General features: G+C 43.5%; 1 protein-coding gene across 2 annotated transcripts in view; it reads left to right on the top strand.

Moving 5' to 3' along the window:
- Positions 1-25,080, top strand: part of nudt14 (nudix (nucleoside diphosphate linked moiety X)-type motif 14) — a 161,916-nt gene that overhangs the window by 109,842 nt on the left and 26,994 nt on the right. For both annotated transcript variants that reach the window (XM_063045447.1, XM_063045458.1), the window contains 2 exons: positions 5,321-5,364; positions 19,413-19,477. In XM_063045447.1, coding sequence (XP_062901517.1) covers positions 5,321-5,364; positions 19,413-19,477 — 109 coding nt within the window. The remainder of the gene's footprint in view (positions 1-5,320; positions 5,365-19,412; positions 19,478-25,080) is intronic.

Genomic DNA, 25,080 nt, shown 5'->3' with positions numbered 1-25,080 from the left:
AAAGCCGAGGATTTGGGGCCTTCCCCTCCGGAGATTCTGGATCGCACAGTAGCAGCAGCAGCGAAACAGGCATTTCAGAAGTTTCACCAGATGTTCCTCCGTGCTTCTCACGTCCGTCTCCATCAGATCAGGATTGTGCACGGCATCCTACTTGACAAATAACAGACATTCATCACCGGAGTGGCCGCTGCACGCTTCTTTAGTGATCCTAAACACACCTCAAAATCCACAATGGACTACCTCAAGAGGTGCAAGCCGAAGGTTTTGCCATGGCCCTCACAGTCCCCCGACCTAAACATCATCGAAAATCTGTGGATAAACCTCAAAAGAGCAGTGCATGCAAGACGGCCCAAGAATCTCACAGAACTAGAAGCCTTTTGCAAGGAAGAATGGGTGAAAATCCCCCGAACAAGAATCAAAAGACTCTTAGCTGGCTACAGAAAGTGTTTACAAGCTGTGATACTTGCCAAAGGGGGTGTTACTGACCATGCAGGGCGCCCAAACTTTTGCTTCGGGCCCTTTTCCTTTTTGTTATTTTGAAACTGTAAAAGATGGAAATAAAAAAAGTAATCTTGCTTAAATATTAAAGAAATGTGTCATCTTTAACTTTATGCCTTTTGGAAATCAGGTCATCTTTTACTCGCTTAGCTATTCGCAGTAACAGAAATTTTGACCAGGGTGCCCAAACTTTTGCATGCCACTGTATATGATTTAGATGATGGAATAGATGGCTTTGTTGCCAGGTTTTCAGATGATACGAAGATTGATGGAGGTTAAGGTAGTGTTGAGGAAATGGGTTGAGGCTGCAGAAGGACAGACAGATTAGGAGAGTGGGCAAGAAAGTGGCAAATGAAATACAATGTTGGAAAATGCATGGTCATGCACTTCAGTAGTAGAAATAAATGTGCGGACTGTTTTCTAAATAGGGAGAAAATCCAGGAATCTAAGATGCAGAGGGACTTGGGAGTTCTTGTGCGGAACAACCTGAAGGTTAACTTGCAGGTTGAGTTGGTGGTGAGGAAGGCAAATGCCATATTAGCATTCATTTCAAGAAGTCTAAAATACTAGAGCAAGGATGTGATGCTGAGGCTTTATAAGGCATTGGTGAGGCCTCACCTTGAGTATTGTGAACAATTTAAGGCCCCTTATCTTAGAAAAGATGTGCTGGCGTTGGAGAGGGTCCAGAGGAGGTTTACAAGGATGATTCCAGGAATGAAAGGGCTATCATACGAGGAACATTTGATAGCTCTGGGTCTGTACTCGCTGGAATTCAGAAGGATGAGGGGGGGATCTCATTGAATCCTCTCAAATGTTGAAAGCCTAGACAGAGTAGATCTGGAAAGGATGTTTCCCATGGTGGGAAAGTCTAGGACAAGAGGGCACAGCCTCAGGATAGAGGCATGCCTTTCGAAACAGGGATGCGGAGAAATTTCTTTAGCCAAAGGGTGGTGAATTTGTGGAATTTGTTGCCACATGCAGCTGTGGAGGCCAGGTCGTTGGGTGTATTTAAGGCAGAGATTGACAGATTCTTAATTGGACATGGCATCAAAGGTTATGGGGAGAAGGCTGGGAATTGAGTTGAGGAGGAGAAAAAAAAGTATTAGTCATGATTGAATGGTGGAGCAGACTCGATGGGCCAGATGGCCTAATTCTGCTCCCATGTCTTATGGTTTTATGGGCCCTTCATTTTCCTCTCTATTTAATCTCATCTCAACACGAGATTGCAAGCTCTATAATGTGGAGCCAAAGTAAAAACACTGCAAGTCAGGAGTAGAGGAATTATCGATATTACAGGTCGGGATTCTGCTTCAGGGGTGGTGGATGAAAATATTCCATTAATCAGTTAGCATCTTTTAAGAGAGAAGCAGTTGGTGAATCAAGTCAATAAAGTTTCTTCGGAAGTTTGAAACGGGAGAGAAGAGGAGAATGAGCAGGAAAGTCTGTGGTAGAGCAGAGACCAGGAGAATGAATGAAGTAAGGGGTGTTCTTGTAGCCAGTGAAGAAAAATGTCTGGAGAGAACTTAAAGAAAGGAAGAGATGAATTAAATCTAAATTTACCAGAAGAGGAGATTAAAATGTTCCATGCAGTCCATAAAGACAGCCATGCGCTTCCACAAATGCAGGAGATTCTGCAGATGCTGGAAATCTTGAGCTTCACACACAAAAACACACACTGAGCTCCTCCAACATTTTCTTTGTGTTATCCTGAGCTTCCTGTTCTCTACCACAGGGATGTCCATCACACTGCCACCCAGGGTTCTGTCTTTGGCTTTCTGGAAGGTTCAGAAACTACACTCTGGTCACTCTTTGTATAGGCTTGCTGTACATCATTTCTATAATATACTGTTGACTGGACTTCACAAGAACCTCATGGGTATGAAAGTTCTCTCTCTAACACACTCTCTCTCTCTTTCTCATAGATGCACTCTGTCACCCTCTCTCACACGCACTGTCACCCTCTCACACACTCTGTCACTCTCTCATACACACTCTCTGTCACACATACTCTCTGTCTCACACACACACATTCATTCTCTGTCACTGACACACACTGTCACTCTCACACTGTCACTCTCTCTCACACACACTCAGTCACTCTGTCACACACACTCACTCTCCCACACACACTGTCACTCTCTCACACACACTCACTCAATGTTATTTTCTCATTTACATGCTGGAATTCCCTCCCCTGTTCCAGTTAGACAAAGCTCCCTCACAACAGCATCATCTTCCATATTGGTGAAATCAATATAGCACCCCTCTCTTTCCCAGTGTACTGATTTGCCATTATCTTCCTGCAATATCATTGCTTTTCACCAGAATCTCATTCAGTAATATTCATGTTAGGTGTTTTTTTTGTATGGCAAATTCTACACAGAGGCACTGATAGATTTTTTTAGCCATGACTGGTCAGTTTTGTTCCTTAAACTTCTGGGTCCCAGAAGCTGTAAACAGCGAGCTTTCACATTCACATGCCCACTGCCTCCTCTCCCTCCCTCCCCAACCGCCATAAAATCAAGCAACTGTAGAAAACATTTTATCTGTATTGCACAAGAGAAATTACATAGCTGCTGGAAATCCAAAGTAACATGCAGAAAATGCTGGATGAGCTCAGCAGGTCAGATAGCATCGTTGAATAAATAGTTGACATTAATGTTTCAGGCTGAGACCCTTCATCAGGACTGGAAAGGAAGGGGGAAGATGCCAGAATATGTGGGGGGAGGGGAAGGAGGACTAATAGGAGGTGATAAGTGAAGCCAGGTGGGTGGGAAAGGTGAAGGGCTGGAATATGGTAGGAGGAGAGAGTGGACAAGGGAAGAAGGGGGAGCACCCAGGGAAGGTGATAAGGCAGGTGATGGGAAGAGATAAGCAGCCAGGATTGGGATTAGAAGAAGAGAGAAGGGGGAAGTTAAAAAATTATGGGAAAGAGAAATCAATGTTCATGTCATCAGATTGGAGGCTACCTGTTCAGAGTATGAAGTGTTGCTCCTCCACCCTGAGAGTGGCCTGTTCATGGCAGAAAATGAAACGGTGGTCCAACATGTTGGAACGAGAATGAGGATAAGGACTAAAATAGTTAACTGCCGGGAAATTCTGCTTTTGGTGGATAGAGTGTAGGCCTTGAACAAAGCAGTCCCCCAATTTACATTGGGTCTTACCAATGTCGAGGAGGCTGTATCAGGATCATCGGATACAATAGACGACCCCAACGGATTCGTGGGTGAAGTGCTGCCTCACCTGGAAGGACTGATTGGTGAGGCAGGAGGTGAATGGGCAGGTGTAGCATTTCTAGGTTGCAACTGCTCTGCCCAGAACTGCAAGAAACCGCAGTGAGTTGTGGACACGGCTCAGCACATCGCACAAAGCAGCCATGCCCTCATGGACTCTGTCTATATATTCCACTGCCTTGGTAAAGTGACCAGCATACTCAAAGACCCCTTCCATCCCAGACATTCTGTCTTCTCTCATCTCCCATCGGGCAGAAGGTACAAAAGTTTGAAAACACAAACCACCAGGCTCAAGGATGCTTCTATCCCACTATTATAAAATTATTGAATGGACCTGATGTATGATAAAGGTGAACACTTGACCTCACAATTGACCTGGCACCTTATCATCTACCTTCATTGCTGCACTTTCTCTATAATTGTAACCCCAACATTATATTCTGCATTCTCATATTGCTTTTCCCTTGTACTACTTTAATATACTTGAAATGATTTGTATGGATGGCATACAAAACAACATTTTTCACTGTACCTCAGGACATGCGATTATAATGAATTAATTCCAATTAGCAATTACCATACATCATCACAGGAAGCTATTGGCTCCATTTACGGTAGCCGTATGGTAGAACTATGTAATGAATTCCTGTGTAATTAACTTGATAAAGGATCTCGGCCTGAAACATCGACTGTTTATTCTTCTCTATAGATGCTGTCTGACCTGCTCAAATCCTCCAGCATTTTCTGTGCATTGCTCAGGATTTTCAGTATCTGCAACATCTCTTGTCTGTGATTAATTTGACTGCTCCTTTCCTCCCCATTCCCTTCCTCCTGACAATTTAGGGCAGTACCGTAGTGGAACAGTTAGCTTTACCCTTCACAGTGCCAGCAATTGCAGCTCAGCTCCCATCGCTGTCTGTGACGAGTTTGTGCGTTCTGCCTGTGACCACATGGTTTTCCTCCATGTGCTCTGGTTTCCTCCCACATTCCAAATACAGGGATAAGTTAAAGGAGTAGTTGCTGAGAGGGTGGGAAAAGTTCATTCATTCCTCAGTGTTGGATCTGGGGTGATAGCGATACAGTTTTGTTGTTGTTGTTGCTGAACGCTGTGGCCATGCTGTGTTGGCACTGGAATGTGTGGTGACACTTATGGGCTGCCTGCAGCACATCCTTGGGTTGTGTTGATTTTAGCACAAACAATGCATTTCACTGTATGTTTTGATATACATGTGATAAATAAATCTGAATCTTATCCATTTCCCTATTGAAAGCATGTTCATGTTGAATCCATTTTCACGACCTTTTCTGTCAGTACATTACAGGACAATTCTTAGTGTTAATGATTTGACAGTTCTGAACTGAAACTAAGTTCTTACAGAATAGTTTACCAAACTTCACTCCTTTTATTTTCTTACTTCAGCGGACAGCTGTATCTAACATGGATTTAATAAGCAGGATTCACACAAGAAGTTGCAGCTGAAACTACAGCTAATGTGCTTGTCTGCTCATTTGTGAGATAGTGTATCTAACGATTCTGAGCTCCCCACGCATGTTGGTTTCTGAACCATATCTTTTTCTGTTGTTTACAGAACGGCGTCCGGAAGGAATGGGACTTCATGAAAACACATGACAGGTGAATTTCTCTTGGAATGCCGTTTGGCATTGTCTGCACCCATAGCCGTCAGCACACCTTTTCCTCACTCCACTGGTGATGTATAATTTAGATAAATGTTCCTTTCCTAATTACCATCATGTATGTTGCATCTGGTTGCCAAACCCCTCGTAACTAGCTTCTCTCATCCTGTAATCATGTTATCAGCTGCTCTGGAATATTTGCTCATGGTCCCTAATTTTGATTCTAAACAGAATATTAGAATCATAGAGCACTACAGCACAGAAACAGGCCCTTTGGCCCTTCTAGTCCTTACAAGAATGTTATTCTGCCTACTCCCATCTACCTGCACCTGGACCATAGCTCTCCATACCGCTTCCATCTATGTACTTAACCAAACTTCTCTTAAATTTTGAAATCAAACCCACACCCACCACTTAAGCAGGCAGCTCATTTCACACTTACGCCAACCTCTGAGTGAAGAAGTTCTCCCTCATATGCCCCTTAAATATTTCACCCTTAACCTTTGGCCTCAATTCAGTTTCACCCAATCTCAGTGGAAGAAGCCATTAATTCTATCTACACCCCTTATAATTTTGTATGCATTTATCAAATCTCACGTCATTCTCCTATGCTCCAGAGAAAAAAGTCCTAATCTATTCAACCTTTCCCACCACAGGATACATCCTCTCTACATCCACCCTATCTAGTCCTTTCAAAATTCGTTAGGTTTCAATGAGGTCTCCCCTGCATTCTGCTAAATTCCAGTGATTACAGGCCCACAGCTGCCAAACGCTCCTCATATGTTAACCCCTTTATTCCTGGAATCATCCTTGTGAACCTCCCCTGAGGTCCCTCCAATGACAACACATCCTTTCTGAGATATGGAGACCAAAACTGTTGACAATACTCCAAGTGTGGCCTGGCTTATGTCTTATAAAGCCTCAGTGTTACCTTCTTGCTTTTACAGTGCCCTTAAAAAGTATTCACCCCCCACCCCCGGGAAGTTTTCATGTTTTATTATTTTACAATATTGAATCACAGTGGATTTAATTTGGCTTTTTTGACACTGATCAACAGAAAAAGACTCTTTTGTGTCAAAGTGAAAAGAAATCTTAACAAAGTGATCTAAATTAATTATAAGTATAGAACACAAAATAATTGCTTGCATAAATATTCACCCCCCCCCCTTAATATGACAAACCAAATCATCACTGGTGCAGTCAATTGGATTTAGAAGTCACATAATAGAGATCACTTGTGTGCAGTCAAGGTGTTTCAACTGATTATAGTAAAAATACACCTGTATCTGGAAGGTCCAACTGCTGGTGAGTTAGTATCCTGGCAAAAGCTACACTGTGAAAACAAAAGAACACTCCAAGCAACTCTATGAAAAGGTTATTGAAAATCACAGGCCAGGAGATGGATACTAGAAAATTCCAAGTCACTGAATATCCCTTGGAGTACAGTTAAGACAATTATAAAGAAATGCAAAGAATATGGTAACAGCTGTAAATCTGCGTAGAGTAGGCCATCCACAAAAACTTGAGTGACCATGCAAGAAGGGGACTAGTGAGGGAGGCTACCAAGAGACCTATGACAACTCTGAAGGATTTACAAGCTTCAGTGGCTGAGATGGGAGAGACTGTGCACACAACAACTGTTGCCTGGCTGCTTCACCATTCAGAGCTTTATGGAAGAGTGGCAAAGAGAAAGCCATTGTTGAAAATACTCACATGAAATCTTGGCTAGAGTTTGCCAGAGGCACATGAGAGACTCTGAAGTCATCTGGAAGAAGGTTCTATGGTCTGATGAAACCAAGATTGAGGAAACCCTGCTGCAGTCTGCAAGAGAACTGAGACTTGGGAGGAGATTTGTTTTCCATCAAGACAATAATCCCAAGCATAAAGCCAAAGCTACACAAGAATGGCTTAAAAACAATAAAGTTAATGTCCTGGAGTGAACAGAGTACAGACCTCAATCCAACTGAGAACTTGTGGCTGGATTTGAAAAGGGCTGTTCACTCACGATCCCATGCAATCTGACAGAGCCTGAGCAGTTTTGTAAAGAAGAATGGGGAAAAATTGCAGTGAACAGATGTGCAAAACTGATGGAGACCGATCCACACAGACTCGAGGCTGTAATTGCTGCTAAACGTGCATCTACTAAATACTGACTTGAAGGGGGTGCATATTTATGCAACCAATTATTTTGTGTTTTATATTTGTAATTCATTTAAATCACTGTGACATGAAAAAGTCTTTTTCTGTTGATCAGTGTCAAAAAAGTCAAATTAAATCCACTGTGATTCGATGTTATAAAACAGTAAAACATGAAAACTTCCAAGGGGAGAGGGGGTGGACACTTTTTATAGGCACTGTATATTCTATTCCCCTTGAAATAAATGCCAACATTGCATTTGCCTTCTTTACCACAGACTTCATCTGTAAAGTAACCTTCTGGAAGTCTTGCACAAGGACTCCTAAGTTCTTCTGCACCTCTGATGTTTGGATTTTCTCCCCATTTAGAAAATGGTCTGCACTATTTTCCCTTTTACCAAAATGCATTATCATACATTTCCCAACACTGTATTCCATCTGCCACCTTTTTGCCCATTCTTCCAATTTGTCTAAGTCCTGCTGCAATCACATTGCTTCCTCAGCACTACCTACTGCTCCACCTATCTTTGTATTACAGTATCTGCAAACTTTGCCTCAAAACAATCAATTCCATTATCTGAATCATTGACCAACAATATGAAAAGTAGTGGTCCCAATACTGACCCCCGAGGGACACCATTAGTCCCTGGCAGCCAACCAGAAAAGGCTCCTTTTATTCCTACTCGCTGCCTCCTGCCTGTCAGCCTTTCCTCTCTCCATGCCAGTATCTTTCCTGTAAAGCCATAGGATTTTATCTTGTTAAGCAGTCTCATGTGTAGCACCTTATCAAATGCCTTCCAAAAATCCAAGTAAATGACATCTACTGCCTCTCCTTTGTCCGCCCTGCTTGTTACTTCCTCGAAGAACTCTAACAGATTTGTCAGGTAAGATTGCCCTTTACAGAAACTATGCTGACCTTGACTTATATTATCATTAGTCTCCAGGTACCCTGAAACCTTGTCCTTAATAATGGGTTCCAACACTTTCCCAACCACTGAGGTTAGGCTAACTGGCCTACAATTTCCTTTCTTTTGTGTTCCTCCCTTCTTAAAGAGTGGAGTGACATTTGCAATTTTCCAGTTCTCCGGGACCATGCCAGAATCAAGTGATCCTTGAAAGATCATGATCAATGCATCCATTCAGCAACCTCTCTCAGGACTCTGGGATGTAGTCCATCTGGTCCAAGTGACCTATCCACTTTAAGACCTTTGGGTTTGCCTAGCATTTTTTTTCCTTGCTATGGTACTCCTGTTCCTTGATACTCACAGACCTCTGACACACTGCTAGTGTTTTCCACAGTGAAGACTGATGCAAAGTACATATTAAGTTCATCTGCCATTTCTTTGTTCCCCATTACTACCTCACCAACATCATTTTCCAGTGGTCCAGTGTCAACTCTCACCTCCCTTTTACTCTTTATATAACTGAAAAAAAGACTTATAGTATCGTGCTTTATATTACTGGCTAGTTTGCCCTCATATTTCATCTTTTCCCTTCTTACAGCTTTTTTAGTTGCCCTTTCTTTGATCCGTATGATCAGTATGCAAGACCAGCTTTTCACTGTATCTTGGTACATGTGACCTCTGGGCTTGGAATGGGATAGGAGGAGATGTCTACATAACTCCTCAAATTGCAAGTCAGCACCTAGCCAGCTTCTGTGGACAGCTGGGTTCTGCCGGTTCTGTCCCATTCAGGCCCCTACCTTAGGGAGAATGACACCAAATGGGCAAGCTGAAATGAGATCATAAGGCCAAAAGGAGTAGAAGCAGAATCAGGCCATTTGGCCCATCAAGTGCTCCTCCATTCAAACATTGCCGATCTATTTTCCCTTTCAACCCCATTCGTAAGGAGAGGGAGGAATTCTGTCAAGTATCCCCAGACTGGTTGCACCCAGTAGCACATTTTTCTGTTGTATATTTTATTTAAGATGTTGATTTCATCTGAAATTCTTTTTTTACATTATGAGAATATTTTAAAGTTGTTGCAGGAACAGTAAGTCCCAGAGGTGTGAATTACAAATCACACAGGAGGACAAGTTGATTTAAAAAAACACATATGAAATTATTTATAGATCAGAGAAAACTGCAATTAACCTATTGTATATCTTTATCTATTAATTTATTCCTTTCTGCCTGTGTTCTTGCTGTTACTCCATTCTTCTTCCCTTTCTCACTCCTCTCTTTGCCTGTCTTTCTACCCACCCTAGATTTTAGCTCTCCCTCTTTCAATTTCTCACTCCCTCCTCCATCCCTCCCACCATCCTTCCCTCACTCCCCCCTTTTCCTCACTCCTCCCTCCCTCCCACCCCCTCTTTCTCTACTCCCTCCCACCCTCTCTCCCCATCTCTCATTCTCTCTCATTCCCTCCCTCCCTCCCACTCTCCCACTCCATCTCTCTTACCCTCTCACCCCATACCTCTCTCTTCCCATCTCCTACCCCCTGCTTCTCCCTCCCCACCTCTGCGCAAGTCTCAGACTACATGTGCCCTCTGGCTTTGTAACTAAGGAGCAGGTTTTCACTGAGTTATCCTACAGTGTAGGAAATATTTGGGAGCTCCAGTCCTGATGAGAGGATTCGGCCCAAAATGTCAGCTGCTTATTCCCCTCTATAGATGCTGCCTGACCTGCTGAGTTGCTCCAGCATTTTGTGTGTGTTGCTCAGAATTTCCAACATTAGCAGTATCTCTTGTGTTAATGTTTAGAACTATCATCCAATGTTGTGGGCTGAATTGAAGGTAGTGATGAATCAGCATACAGGAGGGAGATTGAAAATTTTTCTGGTGTCGTAACAACAGCCTCTCACTCAATGTCAACAAGACCAAGGAACTGATTGTAGGCTTCAAGAGAGGGAAACCAGAGGTCCATGAGCTAGTGCTCATCAGAGGATCAGAGGTGGAGAGGGTCAGCAACTTTAAATTTCTGGGTGGTACTATTTCAGAGGATCTGTCCTGGACCTGGCACATAAGCACAGCAGCATCTCTACTTAGGAGTCTGCAGCGATTTGGCATGACATCTGAAGATTTGACTAACTTCTTTAGGTATGCAGTGGAGAGTGTATTGACTGGCTGCATCAGGCCTGGTAAGGAAACACCAATGCCTTTGAACAGAAAATCTGACAAAAAGTAGTGGATTTGGCCCAGTACATCACGGGCAAAGCCCTTCCAAGTATTGCACACATCTACTAGAAATACTGTTGTAGGAAAGCAGTATCATAGAAAACCTACAGCTCAATACAGGCCCTTCGGCCCACAATGCTGTGCCGAATATTTCTTTACCTTAGAAATTACTAGGCTTACTTATAGCCCTCTATTTTTCTAAGCTCCATGTACCTATCCAAAAGCCTGTTAAAAGATCCTATCATATCCGCCTCCACCACCATTGCCGGCAGCCCATTCCACGCACTCACCACTCTCTGAGTAAAAAACTTACCCCTGACATCTCCTCTGTACCTACTCCCCAGCACCTTAAACCTTAAATCCCTTACTCACTCTTCCTTCAGTTAGTCCTGACGAAGGGTCTCGGCCTGAAACGTCGACTGCACCTGTTCCTAGAGATGCTGCCTGGCCTGCTGCGTTCACCAGCAACTTTGATGTGTGTTACCTTAAACCTGTGTCCTTTTGTGGCAACCATTCCAGCCCTGGGATAAAACCTCTGACTATCCACACAATCAATGCCTCTCATCACCTTACACACCTCTATCAGGTCACCTCTCATTCACCGTCGCTCCAAGGAGAAAAGGCCAAGTTCACTCAACCTATTCTCATAAGGCATGCTCCTCAATCCAGGCAACATCCTTGTAAATCCATCATCAGAAACAAGAGAAAATCTGCAGATGCTAGAAATCCAAGCAACACACACAAAATGCTGGAGGAACTCAACAGGCCAGACAGCACCTATGGAAAAGAGTACAGTTGATGTTTTGGGCCGAGACCCTTCATCAAGACTGGGGAAAAAAAAGAGGAGGAGTAGATTTAAAAGTGGGGGAGGGGAGAGAGAAATACAAGGTGATAGGTGAACCAGGAGGGCTGAAGTAAAGAGCTGGGAAGTTGATTGGTGAAAGAGATACAGGGCTAGAGAAGGGAGAGTTTGATAGGAGACGACAGAAGCCCTTCGAAGAAAGAAAAGGGGGAGGAGCACCAGAGGAAGGCAATGAACAGGCAAGGAGATAAGGTAAGAGAGGGAAAAAGTGATGGGGTATGGTGAAGGGGGCGGGCATTACCAGAAGTTCAAGAAATCCATCATCAGAGATCCCCACCACCCAGGCCATGTTCTTTTCTCACTGCTGCTGTCTGGTAGAAGGTATAGGTGCCTCAGGACTTGCACCTCCAGGTTCAAGATCGGTTACTACCCCATAACCATCAGGCTCTTGAACAAAAGGGGATAACTACACTCACTTGCCATCCATTGAGATGTTCCCACAACCAATGATCTCACTTTAAGGATTCCCTTGTTATTTCATGTTCTCGTAATTTATTGCTATTTACTTATATTTGCATTAGCACAGTTTGTTGTCTTCTGCACTGTAGTTGATCTTTCACTGATCCTGTTGTAGTTACTATTCTGTAGAATTGCTACGTATCCCCACTGGAAAATGAATCCCAGGTTTGTGTATAGTGACATATATGTACTTCAATAATAAAATCTACTTAGAACTTTGGAGTTTATTTTGAACTTTGTAGTATTGTGTGCATGACTGACAAGGACTTGTTCTGTGGAGACCAGTTGACAGGACTCTGAAATGACAACCCAAAGACTATTTCATAATCAGTTCCATAAAGTGAAAGAGACTCGGCTGTTAGTGTGAATCCTGGTGAGGAAGCATCAAATCACCTTAAATCTTCCCGGTTTTAGAGCTCATCGTTACTTTCCCTACCAACATCATATTTCCTCAGGCTGACTGCACTGCGAGAATTCAAACTGACATTTTCCAGCTGAGAGCTGCTGCAGTGCATATTTTCATCAGGCAAGTTTCAGTTGTTTTCAGTAATAAATCTTATCTGATCTAGGTCTGGCTCACATGCTGTAACACTCTGATACACTCACACCCCTCACAGTTACTCTGATACAAACTATACCCTCTTTTTAACACTCTGATATACCCCACACCCCTCACTGTAACACTGACACACCCCACACCTCTCCCTGTAACACTGACACACCCCACACCTTTCCCTGTAACACTGATACACACTATGCCCTCACTTTAACACTCTGATACACCCCACACCCCTCACTGTAACACTGACACAACCCACATCCCTCACTGTAACACTGACACACCCCACACCTCTCCCTGTAACACTGATACACACTATGCCCTCACTTTAACACTCTGATACACCCCACACCCCTCACTGTAACACTGACACACCCCACACCCCTCACTGTAACACTGACACACCCCACACCCCTCACTGTGACACTGACACACCCCACATCCCTCTCTGTGATACTGACGCACCCCACACCCCTCACTGTAACACTGACACACCCCACACCCCTCACTGTAACACTGATACACCCCACACCCCTCACTGTAACATTGACACACCCCACACCTCTCCCTGTAACACTGACATACCCCACACCTCTCCCTGTAACACTGATACACACTATGCCCTCACTTTAACACTCTGATACACCCCACACCCCTCACTGTAACACTGACACACCCCACACCCCACACTGTAACACTGACACACCCCACACCCCTCACTGTGACACTGACACACCCCACATCCCTCTCTGTGATACTGACGCACCCCTCACTGTAACACTGACACACCCCACACCCCTCACTGTAACACTGACACACCCCACACCCCTCACTGTAACACTGATACACACTATGCCCTCACTTTAACACTCTTGATACTCGCCACACCCCTCGCTGTAACACTAATACAACAGCAACTACAGACCAAAACAAGACAACAGCAGCAAAACAAGCCCCTTTCCAACCATCCCACCCCTTCATACACACAAACAGATCTCCAACCCCAGGACAGGCCACCTCCAGGCCTCTAGTCCTTGGCCCCAGACTCCCAGATTTATAAACGTCGGGCTTTCAACCTCCAATCACTAGCCTGGGCTTGCACACTCAGCTTCTGGCCTCTACCTCTGGACATAGCAATTTCGGCCTTCAACCTCCAGACTTATCGAGCTCTGGACTTTGACCTTTGTCTTTGTCCCCCAGACTTCACTATCCTCTCGGTATCAACCCTGGAACTCATGATCATGTGTTTGACCTTCGAACACACTCCTGGACTCACATGGACCTCCAACCCCGATGACCTTGGGAGGGCCCTTGTGATTCCTGCCTGTGTGGACCTCAACCCAGGAATCGCTGACCTGGGAATCACTGGCCATCTCTGCGCCTGGGTTGCTGATAAACAGTGTTCTAACTGTGGCATGGTGCTGAATGTGTGGCACATTAGATCCAAGATGGCACAGGTGCTACATTGCGACATTTTGCAGGCAGTTCACAAACCTTCTAGATCTACTTCTAACTACTATCTAGGCAATCTACAGCCTGTAATTTCCCTTTAAGAAATGTACTTTTGAACTATCTAAACAAATTAGTGATTTTACTGAAGTACTCGGTGAACTTGACTCTCAGGGATGCAGGTATGGCACCTTTTAGTAGATGAAGGTTAGCCATCACCACCGCTGGAAGACACGGGGGTGGGGAGGACTTTAAGCCAGACTAAAGCATCAGGGTATGAAACTTATCCTATCCAATGTATTATTAGCTAATGTACAGTCACTGGAAAACAAGATAGAAGACTTAAGGGCAAGAATGCTGTATCAGAGGGAAATTAATAATTGCTGTTTTCTCTGCTTCACGGAGACATGGCTCATTTCAGACACAGTGGTTCAGCTGAATGGTTTCTCGATCCACCGGATGGACCAAACTGCTGATTCAGAAAATGCAAGAGGTGGGATCTGTGTTTCATGATAAACTCTTCGTGGTGCTTGGACGTGGAGGTCTTGTTGCACTCTTGTTCTCCTGACCTGGAGCATCAAATGATCAAGTACCATCCATTCTACTTACCAAGAGAACTCTGCTCCGTGATCCTGACCAGCAATTTACATGCTCTCAAAGGCAGATAGTAAGCAAGCACTCAATACATTGAGTGTTGTGATAAGCAAACAAGAAACAGCCTACCCAATGCCTCTCACATCATTGCCGAGGAACTCAGTCAGGCTTGCTTGAAGAAATTTCTGCCCATTTATCATCAACATATTACTTGAAGCACCAGGGATCCTGACACACTTGACCACTGTAACCCTACTATCAGAAATGCTTACTGTTCCAGCTCAAGACTGCATTTCTGGAAATCTGATCATCTGACTGTCCTACTGGTATAAAGGCAGAGGCTAAAAACCAAGGCACCAGAGATATGGACAACAAAGAGGTGGTTGCAGGAGACAGAGGAGCGGCTACACGATTGATGCAAGTGATGAACTGGGCCATGTTCAAGGACTCATCAAAGGATCTGAATGAATATGCCACAGTTGTCACAGACTTTATGCACTCATGTTTAGATTGGCAATAACATCTCTTGCGCAATCACCATTAGCGCAGGTACACTGCAGGGCTGTGTGCTTAGTCTCCTGCTCTACTTGCTTTAGACTTATGACTGTGAGCCTAAGCACGGTGCCAGAGCATATGGGAGAGGACATGAAAATCTGGCTGAGTGGTGCCTCAGCAACAACCTTTCACTCAGCGTTAGTAAAACCAAGAAGCTGATTATTGCCATGTCCATGTTCCAGTCCTCATCAGGGGTCAGAGGTGAAGAGGGTCAGTAACTTTAAAACTCCTAGGCTTTATAATTTCGGAGGATCTGTCCTGCGGCCGGCACATAAGTGCCATTACAAAGAAGGCAAGGCAGTTAATCTGCTTTCTTAGAAGTTTGCGAAAATTTGGCGTGTTATCTAAAAGTTCGATAGATTTCTATAGATGCATTGTGGAGAATATACTGACTGGTTGCCTCGTGGTCTGGAGTGAAAACACCAATGCCCTTGAATGGAAAGGCCTATTAAAAAGTAGTGGCTAAGGCCCAGTCCATCACAGATAAACCCTCCCCATCACTGTAGCAGGAAAGCAGCATCCATCATCAGGGACCCCCACCATCCAGGCCGTGCTCTCTACTCACTGCTGCCATCAAGAAGGAGGTATAGGAGCCTTAGATCCCACACCACTAGGGTCAGGAACAGTTATGACCTTTCATCCAATAGGATCCTTAACCAAAATGGATAACTTCACTCACCCCAACGCTGAACTGATTCCACAACCTATGGATTCACTTTCACAACTCTACAACTCTCTACAACTCTACAACTCAATATTTATTATGTAGTTATTTATTATTATTAACTAGTTTTTGTTCATTCAGTTTGTTTTTTTTTGTATATTGGTTGTTTGAATTTGTGTGGAGTTTTTCATTGACTCTGTTGTATTTCTTTGTATTTACTGTGAATGCCCAGAAGAAAATTAACCTCACGGTAGTATATGGTGACATATCTGTACTTTGATAATAAATTTACTTTGAACTTTGAACACTTGCATCCTGCCCCCAGCACATACCTGGGTGTATTGGTTGTTCATGCAAATGACAGATTTCACTTTATGTTTGAATATACATGTGATAAATAAGTCTAAATCTGAACTATGAAATCTGAGCTGCCAGCTGTAAATATTTCATATACATTTTGCACTCCGTGTCTTTATTTAAAACCCCAGGATTCTTTTGTTTTGCTTTCTGACGGGTCCTGGTAACTGGTCCTAACTGGGTCTATATTCCCCCTCACATTAGCTGTTCCCCCGGGAGGAAGTCTCTGGCTGTCCACTCTCCGTAATATAGGCAAGAATGAGTTATAGAAGCCTGAAGGCACAACTCTACGACTCAGGAACAGCTTCTTCCCCTCTGCCATCTGATTTCTGAATGGACATTGAACCCATGAACACTACCTCACTACTTTTTTATTTCTGTTTTTGCACTACTTATTTAATTTAACTATTGTATATATTTTTTAGCTGTAATTCACAATTTTTCTAGTATTATGTATTGCATTGTACTGCTGCGGCAAAGACAACAAATTTCACAACTTATGCTGGTACTATTAAACCTGATTCTGATTCTGAATGAGTTTTTGGTAGTGAACCAGTGATCTGAGGAACTGTTCAGTGAGTAGGGGAGGCTATCTTGATTGTAGCTAAATTTAGCCTGTGTTCCCACTGTCCAAATAAAGACAGTCAAAGCCTCACTGCACCTTTATTAGTGCTGCCTGTCAGCAGCCTGGCAAGTCGCTGATTCGTGACTCAACAGGCTGTAAAGTTTGAAAGCAGAGCAGACCCCAGACTGCCGGCTTACCAGGTTCAGTGTGGTGATTAACGCCACTTCTCCACCGGCCATTTATTCAACAGAAGCGACTGTGTCATTCCAGCAATCCCCCTCCTCCTTTCTGTCCTATTTCTTTCTCTCCTCTGCCCCACTCCCTGCCCTCAGCCTTAACTCCAGTCCTCCTGTCACTCTCCTCAGCCCTCCTCCCCTTCCCTCATCACCTTTCCACCTCCTATGTCCTCATCTCTTCCCCTCACCCCTTCGCTCATTGCTCATCCATTCCCACACTGTCCCCTTCCCCTGACACCCCATTACCTTCCTCCTTCCCCATCCCCTCATCCCTCACCACTTCCCCTCACATCCTGTCAGCCACCTACATTCTCTCACCCTCATTCCTTCCCTTCGCATCTATTACCCTCCCACTTCCCCTCACACCCCATCAGCCACCTACATCCCCTCTTTCTCATTTCTTCCCTTGTACCTGTTACCCTTCCACTTCCTCTCACACCATCAGCCACCTACTTCCCCTCACACTTTCTTCCCCTTGCACATGTTACCCTCTCACTCTCCCCTCTCCCTTAGCACATCCTCTCACACCCTGACACCCACCTACATCCCCTCACTGCTCACCCCTCATCTTTCTGCTCTCCCTTACTCTCACATCTTTCCCTTACACCCTGCCCCCTTCACCCCTTCACCCCACCTTTCTCCTCACCCTTCCTCCATCCCTCTCACTTTTCCTTCATCCTCTACACCAGCCCTTCATCCCCATCATCCTCCAACATCCCTTCACCCTCATCTTTACTCTTTCCACCCTCACCTCTCACCTCTCACCTCACCCTTGACCCTTCCCCACTCCCTTAACTCTACCCCCTTACCTTTGCCTCTTACCAAATCCCACAACCTCACTGGCCTTATGAATGAGTTTGTTGATTCTGTTGGGGTCTGCTACCCCACCCCACTAGGAGAGGTCACTGGTCTGAAATACTAACCTTGTCCTTTTCCCTTAGGTGCTTACCTATCTGCCAGGCACCCAAACATTCCCTGCTGTTATACCAAAACTGGCCATTTCCAACTCAACTGAATTTTACAGGAGCACCATTGAGAGCATCCTGACAAGTTACATCTCCATTTAGTATGGGAGCAGTCGAGCATCAGACCGGAAGGCCCTACAAGAGAATGGCTAAGAGGATCATAGGGGTCTCCTTACCATCCATTGGGGACATTTATCAGGAGTGCTGCATATGCAGGGCCCTTCGTATTATAAAGGATTCTACCCATCTATCCTGTGTCCTCTTTGACTTTCCTCCGTCATGCAGGAGACTCTAATCCATAAAAATAAGAATGGTCAGGATGGGAAACTTTCTTCCCTCTGGCCAATAGGCTTCTGAACTCCCAGCCGCATGGCATTCGAAGTGTCACTGGTTAATCTGTTCTGTACCTAACAATATTTAATTTATCCACTTCAGTTTGTTTATGCATATTTCATCTGTAGATTTTATCCATACTTTCATAAGTTATTGTGTGTTATGTGTACTACTGTGCTATACACCCTGGTTCGGAGAAACGTCTCGTTTGACAGTATACATGTATATAGTTAAATGACAGTTAACATGACTTAGAGGTTGATTATCTGAAATTGTTAAGAGCTAAGTTGATTTATTATTGTCATATGTACCAAGGGTACAGTGAAAAGCTTAGTTTTGCATGCCATCCATACAGATCATTTCATCATATCACAACTGAAGTAGTACGTGGGAAAAATAATAACAGAATTAAGATTAAGATTAGCTTTATTTGTCACATGTACTTCAAAATACTTCATTTGTGTCAATGGCCAACAGTCTGAGATGTGCTGGTGGCTGCCTGCAAATACTGCCATGCTGCTGGTACCAACATCGCATGCACATGATTTACTAACCCTAACTCGTACGTCTTTGGAATATGGGAGGAAATCGGAGCACTCAGGAGATACCCAAGTGGTCACAGGGAGAATGTACAAACTTCTCACAAACAATGGCAGAAACTGAACTTCAGCTGGTGCTGTGAAGTATTATGCTAATAGCTGTGCTATCATGCTGTGCAGAATAAAGTGCAGCACAGAGAAAATGCAGTGCAGGTGGACAGTAAGGTTCGATGTCATAATGAGATAGATTCTTAGGTTAAGGGTCAATCTGATTGTACTGAGAACCATTCAATACCTTTATAATATCAGGATAAGAGCTGTCCTTCAGGCTTTTGTTTGTGCTGGGTGAGTGGGGTCTTTGATTATGCTGGCTGCTTTACCAAGGCAGTGGAAAGTGTAGACAGAGTCCATGAAGGGGAGACTGGTTTCTGTGATGTGCTGCGTGGTGGGCCCCAAGGGCTGAAGACTGCCAAAGTGACAGGTGAGATGTTGCTCCTCGAGATTACGTCAGGCTCTGTTGGAACAGTTTGCAGGCAATGACCAGAAGATGGACTGGCATATAGAATAAAACTGATTGGCAATTAGAAACTCCATCTGGATACAAAGCTAATGATGGTATGAGTCTGCAATTAACTTTCTTAATTTCCATCTCTTGCAGTGTTTCAGTGCTGATCTACCATCCCATGCGGGACTCCTTTGTGTTGGTCAAGCAGTTCCGTCCAGGTAATGTCTTGGCTGAATATACATGTTGTCCTGTTAAGTAACTCAACTCTGGCAGATGGACTTAAACGCAGACAGTTGTGAGGTCTGCACTTTGGGAAGACAAACCAGGACAGGACGTACACAGTGAGTGGTAGAGCACTGAGTAGTGGAGTAGAACTTTGGGATCTGTGAATACAGATCTATAATTCCTTGAAAGTGGCGTTACGGGTGGCTAGGGTTATAAAACTGCTTTTGGCACATTAGCCTTCATAATTCAGAGTACTGAGTATAGGAGTTGAAGTTGTATAACATATTGATGAGGCCAAAGTTGGAGTATTGTGTGCAGTTATGGTCATCTACTACAGGAAAGATATCAATAGGATTGAAAGAGTGTAGAGAAAATTTACAAGGATGTTACTGGGACTTGAGGACCTAAGTTATTGGGAAAGGTTAAATAAGTTAGGATATTATTCCCTAGAGCATAGGAGAATGAGAGATTTGATAGAGGTATACAAAATTCTGAGGGCTAAATGCAAGCAGGCTTTTTCCACTGAGGTTGGGTGAGACTAGACTAGAGGTCATAGGTTAAGAGTGAAAAGTAAAATATTTAGGGGTAACCTGAGGGGGAACTTCTTCACCCTGAGGGTAGCACGAGTGTGAAATGAACTGTCAGCAGAAGTGGTGGATACAGGTTTGATTTCAACATTTAAGAGAAGTTTCAACAAGTATGAATGGTAGGAGTTTGGTGGTCTACGATCCAAGTGCAAGTCAATGGGAAGGGTAGAATAACTAGATAGGCCAAAGTGTCTATTTCTGTGTTGTAGTGCTCTATGACTCTTGAAAAGTATCTGGATACATTTGAACTTAAGAAACAGGAGCACAAGATAGCCACTGGCCTCTTGAAACCACTCCACCATTTAATAAAAATGTAACTGATCTAGTGGAGACACAAAGACTGCAGTTGCTGGAATTTGAAGCAAAAAGGTGAGCCGCTAGAGCAACATTGTGGGTCAGTCAGTATCTGTGGAGGGAAATGCGACAGTCGACGTTTCAGGTCGAAGCTTTTCCAAGGGTTTTGATCCTTGACTGTCCGTAGAGGAGTGAAATTAAAAAGTCGGCGTAAGGGTCTCAGCTTGAGACCTCTCCATAGATGCTTCCTGACCCGTTGAGTTTCCCCAATATTTTGTGTATAATTTTGGTTTAGTTCCAGTCCTCTGTCTGGAGTGCTCAAGAAATCAGAAATCCGTCTCTAGCTTTTCAAGTGTAGAGAATTCCAAAGATATCTAACCATCTGTGAGAAGAAATTCCTTTGAGAGCATAGAACTAGTACAGCACAGAAATGGCACTTCAGCATGTAGAAATATGAAACTAATAGAGGCAGCACGGTAGCATAGTGGTTTGCGTACAGAGCCAGTGACTTGGCTTCAGTTCCTGCCACTGTCTGTAAGCAGTTTATACATTCTCTCTGTGGCCATATGGGTTTCCTCTGGGTGTTCCGGTTCCCTCCCACATTCCAAAGACGTGGGTTAGTAGATTAGATGGTCACATGGGTGAAATTGGAAAACGTAATTCAGAATATGCTGTTATAGTTACAGCAAATGTGTAGTTAATGTCGACAGACTTGCTGATTTCTGAGGTTAAGCTGTGTCTGCAGTTTCTTTCAGTCTTGGGAAGAGCAGCTGCCATACCAAGCTAGGATGCATCTAGGATGCTTTCTGTTGGTGAGGGTCAAAATTTATTTAGCCTTCTGAGGCTATAGAGGTGTTGGTGAGCTTTCTTGGCCTTGACATTGAAACAATTGGATTAGGACAGGTTACTGGTGATGCTTACTCCCAGGAAGCTGAACCTCTCAACCTCGGCACCATCACCGTAGCAGGAATGTGTGCACTGCCCCCTTCCTGAAGTCAATGACCATTTCTTTTGCTGACATTGGGGGAAAAGTTGTTGTCATGACACCATGCCAATAGTTGCTCTATTTCCTTCCTATACTCTGACTCATGTGGTTCTGTGGTTCTGGATCCAGTAATGGAAAAGATCCAGAACAGGTAAGAGAAATTAAAGGAGGTGAATATGCAGGCAATAGTGTTCATAATGTACATTTGGGTAACAATTGATACTTATGAGCATGATAGGAGACTGTTCTGAAAAGTTTTGAATGAAGCATAGAAAATGGACAACATTAATAAATTAAGATATGTAAATACAATAGTAGACATTTAATAATAGACATTTAAAATGGTATTTAGCATAGTTCTCACTTAAGAGTAGATATTTAAAATGGTATTTAGCATAGTAGTCATTATGAGTAGATATTTAAAATGGTATTTAGCACAGAAGTCATTCAATAGTAGATATTTAAAATGGTATTTAGTGTGGTAGACATTTAATAGTAGACATTTAAAAATAGTATTTAGCAAAATTCAGGAAAATATTCTACAAAACGAAAACCGACAATGCTATTGAGATTCTGTGGATAAATAGACCAAAGGTAAAGTTAGGAGCTAAAACATGTACACACACCAAATTCACAGTTAGCAAAGAAGAGCAACATGAACACAGGGACAGAATTCCAGAAAACAACTTGGAAGACAGGGCGGAACAATGAAGTTAAATTATCAAATGCAATATTCTCTATGCACATAAATCAAAAAGGAAAGCTGGTTAAGAGAAGATAAAATCAGGCAGGGATCACGAAATGATGGAAATATTAAATAATTACTTTGCATCAATATTTATCAGGGAGACAAATCGGGTGGACATGACATTGGAAAATGAGATTAGAGATGATAGAACTATGCTTAAAGTAAAATAAGGAAAATATTAAATAAACCAATTGAACAAAAGGAAACAAGATGACTCGTCTAGAAGAGATATATTTGCTCAGTTTTGAAGAAGCCAAATCAGAAGGACACAGTAGAGTACCAGGGAGACAGTTCCTTCAGCCCCTCACATTCGTACTGATCCATTAACATCCCTTTTTTACCTCTTGCATTTCTGTTACCTGCCTCCCTGTTTCTCCTAGCACTTGTTGGGACAGTTTACAGAAGCCTCATTCAACCTCAGGGGATAAGCTTGCATGTATTTACTTTTTCTATACCCTTCATAATTTTATATATATATGTATAAGGTTTCCCTATGTGTGCTATGCCTTACGTTCCAGGGAATAATTCGTATGACCTTAAGACATAGAAACAGCATTAGACCCAACATATCTGCTCTGCCATTCCATCATGGCTGATTTATTATCCTTCTTAAACCCATTCCTCTGCTTTCTCCCTGTAACTTTTGATGTCCTTATTAATCAAAAACCATCAACCTCTGCTTTAAATATACCAAACAATTCGCCCTCCACAGCCATCAATGGCAATGAATTCCACAGATTCACTACCCTCTGGCTAAATACATTCCTCATCATCTGTATTCTAAAGGAACATCCTCCCATTCCAAGGCTGTGCTTTCTGGTTTTAGAATCCCCCACTGTGAGAAACATCCTCTCCACGTCCTCTCAATGTCCGAACCTATCCAGAACTGGCTTGCCCACAGAAGGCAAAGAGCAGTTGTAGACAGGTCATATTCTGCATGGAGGTCGGTGACCAGTGGTGCCTCAGAATCTGTTCTGTGACCCTTACTCGTTGTGATTTTTATGAATGACCTGGATGAGGAAGTGGAGGGATGGGTTAGTAAGTTTGCTGATGACACAAAAGTTGGGGGTGATGTGGATAGTGTGGAGGGCTGTCAGAGGTTACAGCGGGACATTGATAGGATGCAAAACTGGCCTGAGAAGTGGCAGATGGAGTTCAACCCAGATGTGTGAAGTGGTTCATTTTGGTAGGTCAAATATCATGGCAGAATATAGTATTAATGGTAAGTCTCTTGGCGGTGTGGAGGATCAGAGGAATCTTGGGGTCCGAGTCCATAGGATGGTCAAAGCAGCTCCGCAGGTTGACTCTGTGGTTAAGAAGGCATATGGTGTATTGGCCTTCTTCAATCGTGGATTTGAATTTAGGAGCCGAGAGGTAATGTTGCAGCTATATAGGACCCTGGTCAGACCCCACTTGGAGTACTGTGCTCAGTTCTGGTAGCCTCACTACAGGAAGGATGTTGGAACCATAGAAAGGGTGCAGAGGAGATTTACAAGGATGTTGCCCGGATTGGGGAGCATGCCTTATGAAAACAGGTTGAGTGAACTCGGCCTTTTCTCCTTGGAGCGACGGAGGATGAGAGGTGACCTGATAGAGGTGTATAAGATGATGAGAGGCATTAACCGTGTGGATAGTCAGAGGCTTTTTCCCAGGGCTGAAATAGCTGCCACAAGAAGGCACAGGTTTAAGGTGCTTGGGAGTAGGTACAGAGGAGATGTCAGGGGTAAAGTTTTTACTCAGAGAGTGGTGAGTGTGTGGAATGGGCTGCCGGCAATGGTGGTGGAGGCGGATATGATAGGGTCTTTTAGACTTTTGGATAGGTACATGAAGCTTAGAAAAATAGAGGGCTATGGGTAACTCTGGTAATTTCTAAGGTAGGGACATGTTCGGCGCAACTTTGTGGGCCGAAGGGCCTGTATTGTGTTGTAGGTTTTCTATGTTTCTATTTAACCTTTCCCAGTTCCAGCAATATTCTTGTGATCTTTCTTCATGCCTTTCAAGCTTATTGATGTCTTTCCTGTAGGTAGGTGACCAGAAATGCACATAATACTCCAAATTCAGCCACACTAATGTCTTATACAGTTCAACATAACAATACAACTTGTATACTTAATGCTCTGATTTTTAAGGGTCAACGTGACAAAAGCTCTCAATACGGATCAGATCATTACATTGGTCTATAGTGCCAGTACAGGGTATAACAATAATAGAATGTAGGATAAAGTATTACAGTTACAGAGAAATGGAAGTACAGGTAGACAACAAGGTACAAGACAAAAACAAAGTAGATTGTGATCTCAAGAGTCTATCGTACTGGCATTATTTGATACTCTGGTACTAGTGGGGTAGTAGCTGTCTTTGAGCCTGGCGATACGTGCTTTCAGGCTTTTATATCTTCTACCTGATGGGAGAAGGGAGAAGAGAGAATGTCCAGGATATGTGAGGACTTTAATGGACTTGTATTGGCTGATTTACTGATGCAGCAAGAAATGTAGTCAGAGACAGAAGGTGGGGTAGGGGAGCTGGTTTCTGTGCTGTCCTGAGCTGTATCCACAATTCTCTGTAGTTTCTTGCAATCACGGGCTGAGCAGTCGTGATGCATCCACGTAGGATGCTTTCTATAGTGCGTCATTAAAAATTAGTAAGGCTTAACAGGGACATGCCAAATTTCTTGCGACTCCTGAGGAAGCAAAGGTGCCGTTTCTTGGCTGTGGCTTCTATATGATTGGACCAGGACAGGCTGTTGGTAATGTTCACTCCTTGGAACATAGAGCTGTGAAACCCTCTTCATTTCAGCACTATTGATAAAAACAGGAGCGTGTGCACCACTTCTCTTCCTGAAGTCAATGACCAACTCTTTTGTTTTGCTGATATTGAGGGAAAGATTGTTGCCATGACTGAGCTCTCTATCTCCTTCCTGTACTCCAACTCATCTGTGCTCCAGGAATTGGATACCGGTCAGTTTAATATTGGTAACTGAAA

The sequence above is a fragment of the Mobula hypostoma genome, chromosome 1 (genome assembly GCF_963921235.1).
Source record: "Mobula hypostoma chromosome 1, sMobHyp1.1, whole genome shotgun sequence".
Lineage (NCBI taxonomy): Eukaryota > Metazoa > Chordata > Chondrichthyes > Myliobatiformes > Myliobatidae > Mobula > Mobula hypostoma.
The sequence above is the reverse complement of the archived record's forward strand: the minus strand, read 5'-3'. Positions and strand labels throughout refer to the sequence as shown.